Below are 10,674 nucleotides of genomic sequence, written 5' to 3'. Positions count from 1 at the left end.
AGATTTTGCCCCTAGAACTCTAAAGATCATCTGTAATCTCGCAGCGTTTCCATCAGGCTCACAGGATCTTCCAAAGGAGGCGGATTGTGCCACGGACATCCTTGACTTGGACAAAGTGAATGTTCCTGTGTAGACAACCTGCCCAAAGGCATCAGTTGCTTTTAGATTAGACTACTCCACAATCCGGTCTCCTTTTTTGTCCCTGCTTGGGAAAGCGCTAGATGCAAGGCAGTGTTATGTTTTTGTACTAGGTGGTTGATTTTGCGTCAGAGTATGCTGCCCAATGACTGACTAGTTTTCTGTAAAACTCGGTTAGAAATCATTATTATGAATACTCTGGTTTTCTGTTAATTCCAGATTAATTCCATTAATTCAAAGTACTAATTCCACAATAGTCCTAAATTTTTCCTTTTGCACACAGCCTGTGAGTCTTACCATAGCTTTCGGTTTGGGTCCAAAATCTTCTATTTGCGTCAAGCTGATTCTTTTGTTTGGAGCGTTTCCCAGCATACGGCTCAGGTACTGCTGAAAAGAAAGGTAGCGAAAGTGCTAATGGTGGTTTTTATGACAAAAATGGTGATCGCCTTTTTTGGGGGGGGGTTGGTTTTTTCTTTTTTTTTTAAACGCTATATCCTTTCTCAACCTGGAAATTTGATAAGATGTAGTCTTCTCATTGAGAATGTTCTCTCTGTAATCTCTATGAAAGAAAAAGAAAAACCCCACAACTATTCGCCCCTGAGACGAAGCGGTGATGCTGGGATTCCTTTTGCTTCACTTCATTTGTCTGAAAGTGGGGGTTACTGTGTCTGAAGGAGGTTCCTTTGATTGGCAATTAAGACAGGGAGGCACCTCTAGGTGGAGATTCAGCCCAGCTTAAGAGAGGTGACTGAAACGGGCAAGATGAAATCACTTTCTTAACGTTTAAGGATCCTGTGTAAGCAGGAACCCACCTGTCGGTCCATTGCACATTGGTTCTTGGGTGACGGTGGCAGTACGGTAGACTACATATGCTGATCTTCGAGGTTCTGAAGAACTGAAATAAGTGTCTCTTCCAGTTTCTCTCACTGGAGGAATAGCAGAAGCAGCTTCATCGTCCTTACTTTGACCCCTTTGTTGGCGACGTGGTTTTGCTTTGGGGTCTGGAGTGTGAATTCCTAAAAGAGAAGCAGCAAACTCAGACCAAAATGCTGGGCTATTCCTTCAAAATTGGACATGTTGCAGGAGGCCGGAGGCTGGAAGGCCTAGATAAAGCAAATGCTCTTTGTGGCTAGTCCAATCCAAATATGGACTGTCCCTATCTGACACTAAGAACAGAAATTAACTAGGTCCTGCCAAGTCATCTGTGAGTTGAGTAAACAAGAAGGAATAAGCCAACTGTTTTCTCAAAATACCTTTTCCTGTTCCTGTGTTATGGGACTTGCTTTCTCCCTCGGAAATCCATTGCTTCTCCTTTGCTTCTTTACTGGGATAGTTCTTTACCCGCTCCATGCGATTGGTTCCTGAGGGATTAAAATAACGCATATTTACTTTTTGCAAAAGCAGGCACAATCTTCTCCTCCAAAAATGCTTTTTTGTTTGGTTGGGTTTTTGGGGAATTTTTTTTGGTTTTTGGTTTTGGTTTTTTTTTTTTTAAAGCAGATCTCCCACTTCATACACAGGTCTTCTTGGGCTGTGCATGTTAAAAGTGCCGTTCCTCAGAAGGAAAGCGCAAGTGGTTATGGTTCCTCTAGAAGAGTTCACGGTTGCAAAATCTCGCAAGGAAACTCAAAAATTGACTATAAACACAAAGGTGTTGGACTCGTTCAATGTCTTTGACCGCTTCTGGCTTAGAATGCTTCTCATTATGAATTTGCAAATCTTCATGAATACCGTATTTTGGGTTTACAGTTTAAAAGTACAAACATTGGCTTTAATCCACATACGCGTTTGTAATCACTGCGAATCAAAAGCTGCATGCAATTTATGTGCGTGTCACAGGGGGAACAAATCCTTTTCCAAAGTCAAAGTGTACCATCTAAATGGGAACCCAATGCAAAGGGACTCCAGAGCATAGGGTGACAACCCTGGTCTGTGTGTCGCTACAAGGTAACTCAGTTAGCAACAAACCAGGAACCTTAATTAGCATGGTCCTGCCTACCGGTGCTTATTTCTCACATGCTGCACATGAGGCACGCTTTTCCTCTGGCTCGGCTGCATCGTCAGTTGAGCTACGTGTTGTCCTGCGAGCTGAACAACTGAAATGATGTGGCATGCAAACTAACTTCAGTTTATAACTTGATATAAGTTTAATCCTCAGGCACATCGGTGATACAGTTTACAGCATGGGCCCAGGCATGCTTGTAACAGCTGAACTGGCGCTGCTGACGTGGTGCCAAGGAGCATTGCAGCACTACCAGTGAACGGCCAAAGCTTCAACCTTGTCACATTGGCTTTAGCTCCGATGTCAACGTACCTAGTGGTAAGGGTATTCTACTGCGGACATGTCTGTTTTATAACTTCACAGAAGCAATTCTTTTCCAAAATTAAGCAGGAAAAATTCAATTGGAATCAGCTTAGAGGATTTTTTTTTCCTAGAATGATGCTAACCCAAGCAGAATGGTAAAGAGTGTTTTTGATTGTTATAGGTAATGGTGCAGCGTGAGAAAGAGTCTCTAGAACATAACAAAGAAAGAATAACTCAGATCTAAAATGGTGAAGCTTAATGCGTGCACGTTCAGGTCCTTTTTCTTAGCACATGATGTTCAGCAAAGAGAAGCTGATGCTAAAGTGTATTACCTCCATTTTCAAAGGATCCATGATCTGTTCTGGGAATGGTCTCTGCTGGTACTGTCGTTCCTGAGCTCTCTCCTTCTCCTTTTGCATTCTTAAATGTTGTAGGAACTGTATCACCGTCGCCTGGAAGGGCAACAGAGAGAGTGGTTTAGCTGCTTGTGTGTAAGCCCAGGGAATGGCGCTGCCATTCTCTTCCTCCCTCAGTGATCCTATCTGACTGAATTTCTGGTATTTTCAAGATGCATGTCATTGTGGTACCAAAAACCTCAGAGAACTGTCTGGAAGAAATGCTTTGGGGAAACATCTCTATCCTTTTCTCTGAATGTATCTAATTCTAAAGACAGACCTATATTAGAACCTGTATTTGCCTGTTTGTTACTGATTTCCTTGTCGATAGTCTAAGTCTATCTCAATGAGGTGACATAAATCTTGGTCGTGAGGAAAAATTGTAGGGAAGACCACCTCTGTCGTGTGTCTCAGGAAAGTAGACATAGGCTTAATAGCCCATTTCTACCTTTTCCCTCGCCAGTGGACGCAGGTAGTCGCCACGTGTGTGACACTACCCATGTATATGGGGAAAAAGTAGTGAAGTCTGTTGACGCTCTTTGTAATACGCTATCCTTCATTGTCACTACATTAAAGAAGAGGGGAGGAGGGGCAAGCTATGGAGTAGTTTCTCCCTGTAACAGTAATTTAAAAAGTGGTAAACGATGTCCCAGAAGATGAAAAGCACTTGCCTGCCTGCAAGTCTCGCTCGGTAGCTTCCCAGGGTAGTAGCTCGTTTTCCCGAGGTGAAGACACAGTTTTTGTTGATTGGTGTTCCTGAGGGTACTGAATCCCGTAATACTCTCCTAAACATACCCCCAGGGGAGGAAAAAACCCAATGTTTACTGTATCGGCAGTATTGCTGTTTAGGAAAGAGTGACTATATTGCTGTTTAGGAAAGAGTGACTGATTTCCTACTTACCAGATTGATAGCATATTTCCTTTATTGCTCTTTCCTCTTCAAGGTCTGCAGCAGTCTGAGGCACCCAGTCAGGAGCACCTGTAGGCAGTATTTTTAAAAGGTTACGCGGTATCTATACAAAGACCTTCAACAATTCTTAATGGTCAAAAACCAACGTGAGTTTCATTGTGGTCAGGGTTTGTTTTTTTCTGACGGCAACCTCTGATTCTGGACAGAAAAATGATTCCTGAATAGCAGGAGTTTCCAGCTGCAGTGGAATTGCAGTTCCAACACGTATACAACAAGCTCTGCCCAAAGTTCCTCTGCTGCAATGTCTGCCGGCAGAGCTGGTGAAGGGAGTGCTCCTTGTCTGTCTCAGTTAAGGCCGCTAAGATCAGCAAAGCCCTCCTTTTTATACTGTTTAAATTGAGGTGGCTTACTCGGACTGAAACCGAGTTAGGAAGCGCTAACAGGCAGCCCCGAAGGGCAGGGGGAAAGTGAAAAGCAGCTTGGGGCGGCCTGAGAACTAGCACAGGAATTTGTGGAGTGCACGCATGAGAGCAGGTCGGTCTCTCGCTTTCACCCCCTGGGACTGCACGGTTCATTCCTTCCCAAGGAGTCTCTCAGTCAACGGTTTAACTACATTTCAAAACCTAAATAAAATCTAATATAGCAATAAATGTATACACATACACACTCGGTTAAACTAATGAAGAGTTTTGAGGGGATTCTCTTTGCTAGATTGAAGAATATCTTTCTGTAGTAAAATGAGACTGCCTACAGAGTTTAGGAAATCAGTGAAACAAGGCTTCTAGTCAGCATGAGAAACCTGCCCTCCATGGTGGGATGGGGGAGAGAATCGGCAGAGAAAAAGTGAGAAAACTCGTGGCTTGAAAGAAAGACAGTTTAATAGGTAAATACTTTGAGCAAAGTATTTAAGGGGAAGTCACACAGCTACCTTTTGTAAACCAACCTGTGACTTCACCTTCAGTGAGGAGAGTGTACAGCCCCTGTTCAAAAGTTTGTTTCCCAGAGAAGAAGTACCACCTCCTGAACTTGTCATTTTGTCCCCAAATTTTGAGAAATTTTGAAGAGTGACTACCAGTTCCAATAGTTTGGAGATTATGTCAAAAACCCGTCAAGACCTCTTTTCTCAAAAGAGGATGGTTTGACGGTTATGCTAATAAACGAGTTGGAAAGTGCATTGCGAGAGTGGAAAACCCCCTTCTACCCCCCGGTAAACGAAAGAAAAAATTGTTTACCGTTCTCCTCCTCTTCATCATCGTCCTCGTCGTCGTCTTCATCGTTGAGGTGTATAGTCAGTGGAGGGTGAATTGGTCGTAAAATATTCTTTTGATTTCTGAGTGACTCTTGACCATGGGCTGGGTGCGGAATCCCTTCTTGGACACCTTGTTGCAATGGGGCATCTGCAGGAAAGAACATTACATTCATTTTGTTAGGAGGGAACTGGAAGATCAAATCCAGGTTCAGGCCAGCAGGTATCTTCTTGAAATCATTGCCATACTGAAGGAGTCATTAAATAGACGGATTGTGCCTTTTCCGAAAAATCTTCTGCTGAGGTCGGCAAAAGAGCGTCTTCCAAGTACAGAAAGTCTGAAAAAGCAGGCAGGTATTTACACTATGGGACAACATGGGATTAGTAATACGGGGGCTGAAGTGAGTCAATGAGTTTAGAACCCCACCTGTGAAAATATTTTAAACATGCTGAATAATAGGCAGGCCATGGCATCGATTTTGAAGAGTTTAGCAACGCTAAGCACAGGAGTACCAATTTTTAGCTTGTCGACAATTTTTTCTCTCAAAATCTTCTGAACCACAACTCTCTCTACTAAGTGCAAAGTGTAGATTTTGAGAAGGAATATGAAGTTCATGACATTAATTTACACTCAACCAGATTCTTGTGCATCTCTTGCTTGCCTATGAGCAGCATGTGTATCATGTTAAAGGCATTTTAGTAGCACTCCTGCAGACCAGATTTGTTGTATCTCGTGCAAGAGAAATTAAGATACAACACTTAACTTGGTAGAGCCTTTATTTATTCATTTCATTAGTAATGTATTTATTGATTTAATTTATTAATTTATTCCAAACGACAAACTGGAAATACATCTGCACACACAGCACTGTAATCTGATGTTGTCTCTACAAGGGGTGTCTCATCCATATAACATGTTGTGCTCTATCAACAGATACTGCTGCTGGTGGCCCTAACAACCTCCTCCCTCCAACCACACACGCTGCTTTTCATTTCTCTTAAGTGCTTACCTGCCCACTAACCATTTTCACTCCTGGAGAGATTTCATCTAGCAAATACCCAAGGAAGGCAACATTTTTACTCCATGGATCTTAGCAACCTAAACTGCCTTTTGTGACTTCACCTTTCATGTCACCGATAGTTACAAAGATTCGTAAGCAGACAGCTAAAAAAAGTCATATGGCAACCCTATTCAAATGCCAATCCAATTCCTTTCTTTGCCTTCAACTTGCCGGCATAGCGGATCATACCTGATTGATTTGCCATGGTACATTTCTTCACCTGCACGTACGCTACGTAAGCGCTGGAAGGACGTTTTTGTGCACTTACTTAAGAGCTCTACTGGACAAACGGCTGAGAAAATATTTTTACTCACTGTTACTCGGCGGCAAAAAAAGTCCATTTATGCTGCGAGGTTTGCTGTGATGGAAGGCGCAACTGATCCTCAAGCAGCCTGATGGTTGTTTTTCCCAGAAACAGGAGATGTTGCTGTACTTCTGCTGCAGGAGAAAACAGGTTTCAGATACTGTCAGTACAGCAATAAAACGGGACTAAATGGATTCATATACAGCGTACTGCTGTGAACATATGACTAAGATTTTGTGGGACCACGCGCTGCTACTTTCGAACATGTAAAGTCATCTTAAGCTCCAGGTAACTCTAAAGTTACCTTGAGCTAGGGCAAGGGAGCTTTCGTGATGTCTGTAGATGAGAATAGGAGCAAAGCAGTCTCCTTACTGTACTGCAGTGCGTGCAGTATCGTGGGTTACCGGCGGTTTCTTAATGAGTTTCTATGTCATTTTTTAAAGGACATCAAAGTCACACTTGAAAATAGTTGAATACGTGACGGGAAGTTCCACCCAGTTCCAGACATTAGCAGCTGGGTCTCAGAGCAGCATCTCCAAAACATGCCACTTCTGGACTGTCGTCGGGACAGCTGGGTGTTTAGATGATCGTGAGCTCTTCTCACTGCTTCTGAAAATCAGCTGTTTGATCTACAGGTGGGGCCAGGACCCACGCAGAGTGGCATAGCGACGTCTAACTTTACATAACCACCCTCCCTTTCAAGACGGATATGTCAGGAGAATCAAGGGTACAAACCACTCTACAATCTACAGCATTTACCTGTGCGTAGGGGGAACAAACATGGAAAGAGCGGTCATTCCCAGCTGCGGCCATTTCCAGCTCTCGGGCTTCTCCTCCACTCTCCTACTGCTGGCAGAACATACACGAAAAAGTTAGAGCTCTCAACATTCAGGCAACTTGTAATCGTGTCCTGAAAGCAGTAGTTCTCTTTCCAAACCTGGACCTTCAGACCTTTTTGGAAACAAAACTCCAACAGACGGCGAAAGACGCTGGAACGGAGGAGCTGCTACCTTCTCTGGGCTTGCTGAACCAACGAAGGCAGTTGCTAGCCGGTATAGAATGTTACGTTACGAAAGCTCCCAACTGCTCCTCCAGCTCGTGACATCAGCATGATGGTGCTATGTGGCCTGTCCAGCTTGAACACCTTCCTCTCTCTCCCTTGCTTCAGAGTAGAGTACGGAAAATCGGACCGTTTCAAAGGGTCTCCCCTTCTGGTGTTTCTTTAACGTAAACCGGAACAAACCCATTTGGCAGGGCTACAAGAATACCCAACTTCTTGCTTATCCTTATCCTTTGACTAGGTTTTCAACCAAAATCCTGTTGGCCCATGTTTTTCTTGCAGCACCTCTTTCTTTGGATGGAGAAACTTGCTGCTTCGTGTTAGTACACTGCTAGCTGTTAACGGCTGACGTTGTTGGGGTTCATTGCTTTTTCTTGCTTCCATGATGTCCAGTGCCACAGCTAAAGCAGAAAGAAGAGCGTACACTTGTGTCCCTAATTAAGACCTCTGTTCTCGCTCCCGTCCGAGGCTGCCTCTGAACAGACAATATCTAGGCGGGGAAAGGAAGTTTCAGTCCTGGAAAACGGTCAGGCAGGCTGTGATCCCCAGGACAGGGGGTCACAGTTCCCACACTGAGTGACATCAGTGACTTGGAGCTGAACGCTTCAGGTGCCAGAGACTCCACGGGCACAAATGGTACGAGGCTGGCTCAGCGGTGGTTATGCCCAAGCTGGGGGAGAAGCACGGAGACATTGAAATGACTGGAAGTCTTCAGGTCTCTCGAGGAGCCGATCAATGTGTTTGTGACTCAGGTATCAGGAGATGGCCCGAAGAGCTGTGAAGCAAGAAACGATGTGAGTGAAAGGGCTCCCACAGGTCCGTAAGCCCTACAGCTGACTGGGGCACACAGGGGAAGGAACATGCCGGAAAGCAGGCGAGGGCCATGAATAATGAACTGCCAGCGGGCAGGAGCAGCCCGAGTAAGAAAGTGTTAACGCTGCCAAGAGCTATCCAAACAGGGGCTCTTCTTAGCTGTGTAGCTGTGCCTCAGTGAGGCCTGGCTGCAGGGAGGGGGAGACCCGGGCGGCGGGAAGTGTCGCTGCAGGTCTGGAGCGAAAGGCACGGTAGAGGTTTCCGTAGGGCTCCCCCCTGGAAGGCGGGAAAGGAAGGTCGTTTGGGGGCCGTTTCAGCTCTGTCCCCCTCCTTTCCTGCCAGGTGCACCCAGGTGTTGGCCCTGAGGTTGCGTTTGCTTTTTCCAAGTGTAGGGAACAGCCAGGGCAAGGAACGAGGCCGCTCCAACATGACGGCACTGGGAGCTTGTGAGCCTTGTGGGGGAAAAATAAGCTGCGCTCTCATTTTTCTTCTTTCTTTTCTTTCTTTTCTTTCAACAGTTTTATTTGGTGATCAGAGGAATATCGGACTTATGACAGAAGCATTCATCGGAGGCAGCAAGAGGTGCAATACTTCGCAAGATGAAAGTAGTAAGTCATGGTGCCCAATCACAGTTATTTCTTGTTGTGATTGGGGTGGCATTCACCTGTCTGGCTGTGGGCCTGCGGGTCGTGTTTCCCGGTTTTAGTAGCAGCAGCAGCAGCAGCAGCAGCAGCAGCAACAGCTACTGCTGTGTGTCGGCTGGGTGACTTTCTCCCCTGGGTGTTTGGGTTCTGGATGGAAGAGCTGAAACGATTGCCAAAACGTCAGTAACTTCGTTGTTCAGCTCTGAGTACCAATGCCATCCTGATGGTGGTCATGTAAGGGGACCTCCCTGCACTAGGTTTTGGCTAGGATAGAGTTATTTTTCTGCACAGTGTGGGGCTGTGCTGTGGATTTGTGCTGAAAACAGTGTTGCTAATACCGGGATATTTTGGTTACTGCTGAGCAGTGCTCAGGCAGCGTCAAGGCCTTTTCTGCTTCTCACCCCCCCCCACCAGCGAGTAGCTGGGTGTGCACAAGAAGTTGGGAGGGGACACAGCCGGGACGGCTGACCCCAGCCGACTAAAGGGATATTGCATACCATAGGAGGTCATGCTCAGCATATAAGGGGCTTTGGGAAGAAGAAGAAGAAGAAGAAGAAGAAGAAGAAGAAGAAGAAGAAGAAGAAGAAGAAGAAGAAGAAGAAGAAGAAAGGGGGTAAACTCAGAGCGGTGGAGTTTTTTTCTTCCCAAGTCACCGTTAACGCGTGATGGAGCCCTGCTTTCCTGGGGATGGCTGAACACCTGCCTGCCGATGGGAAGTGGTGAGCCATTTCCTTGTCTCGCTTTGCTTGCGCGTGTGGCTTTTGTTTTACCTATTAAAGTGTCTTTATTTCAAGCCCCGAGTTTTCTCACTTTTTCTCTTCCGATTCTCTCCCCCATCCCACCGTGGAGGGCAGGTTTCTCATGCTGACTAGAAGCCTTGTTTCACTTAGTTTTCACTTCTATTTGTGCTCTATTGGATTACAGCTGTTGTGACTTCACCTGTCATTAAACATCTTGACCGCAAAGTGGTAGTTACCGTAAAGATAGTAGGTGTTTATAGGTTGGTTGCAGTGAAGGTGGCGGTCAAGGAACTACTCTGGTTCTAAAATGTCCGGTTGGTAGTTCTGCCTTGCACACTAGAACTTGTATAGTAAAGGGTGTGTAATTTCTTTGGGGAAGAGTAACAGAAGTGTGGAGGTTGGGAGGAAACGAGAAGATGCATTGCATTAAAAGACCTCTGAAACTGCAAAGTGAAAAAGTGCTAGTATTTATTCATCTCAGAAATTATGCCTTAAAACATCGTCTGCAAAAGTCATTTCAACAGTCAAATTTTCATAACAAATTAAACTTAGTGGATCTGTGATCACACAGAACGTATATTTTGTGTTTTCAATCAGTTTTGAAACATTGTCGTGTACTTCCTGCATCTTATTTTTGGAATTTGCAATTGTGTCCTCTTTGGATTTTCCAGCTGATAATTTCCGCATTTCAATTTCGATTGCTCTTGTAAGTCGAAGAACTGGCTTCATCTCTTTCTCCTGTCTATGTATCGCTCTCCTTTCCTGTTCACTTCCCTGTCTTCTTGGCTCTGTTGTCAAAATAGATAGGCAGAACATGTTGTGCATCACTTATTAGAGGGAAAGTCTGTGCTCTGTTCAAAACGTGTTAAGAATTAGACTTCCAACAGAAGACGCAAGATAGAGGTTCTAATCTCAGTTACCTGACTGGTTGTTTTAGACTTTGAGAACGTTTTAGGGTGTGGATTTCTTTTCCTCCAAGTTGGTGCATTGTAAGAGCCTGAAGTATATTTGTCTGTAGAAAAAAGACAAGCACTCTTTCTTAATTTCAGCTGCAATAT

The 10,674-nt window shown here is 44.8% G+C and overlaps 1 protein-coding gene across 1 annotated transcript; it reads right to left on the bottom strand.

Moving 5' to 3' along the window:
- Positions 1-921: 921 nt before the first annotated feature.
- Positions 922-7,176, bottom strand: LOC129201562 (uncharacterized protein C12orf50 homolog). The gene is made up of 8 exons (XM_054813035.1): positions 7,119-7,176; positions 6,370-6,493; positions 4,981-5,145; positions 3,740-3,817; positions 3,510-3,623; positions 2,776-2,895; positions 1,392-1,499; positions 922-1,154 (listed from the first exon to the last, which is right to left on the bottom strand). The coding sequence occupies exons 1-8, from the start codon at positions 7,170-7,172 to the stop codon at positions 922-924; spliced, it is 996 nt and encodes a 331-aa protein (XP_054669010.1). The 5' UTR covers positions 7,173-7,176.
- Between the last annotated feature and the right edge of the window lie 3,498 nt (positions 7,177-10,674).

The sequence above is a fragment of the Grus americana genome, chromosome 1 (assembly GCF_028858705.1).
Source record: "Grus americana isolate bGruAme1 chromosome 1, bGruAme1.mat, whole genome shotgun sequence".
NCBI lineage: Eukaryota > Metazoa > Chordata > Aves > Gruiformes > Gruidae > Grus > Grus americana.
Note: the sequence above shows the minus strand (reverse complement) of the source record. Positions and strands in the feature narration are given on the sequence as shown.

What these genes read in the sequence shown, in the direction of transcription:
- LOC129201562 (XM_054813035.1), bottom strand. Translation starts at nt 7,172, where the DNA reads ATGGCCGCAGCTGGGAATGACCGCTCTTTCCATGTTTGTTCCCCCTAC. An exon ending in TGGATCCTTTGAAAATGGAG is followed by an intron (nt 1,500 to 2,775) that starts GTAATACACTTT and finishes TTAATCCCTCAG; the next exon opens with GAACCAATCGCATGGAGCGG. An exon ending in TAACACAGGAACAGGAAAAG is followed by an intron (nt 1,155 to 1,391) that starts GTATTTTGAGAA and finishes CTTCTCTTTTAG; the next exon opens with GAATTCACACTCCAGACCCC.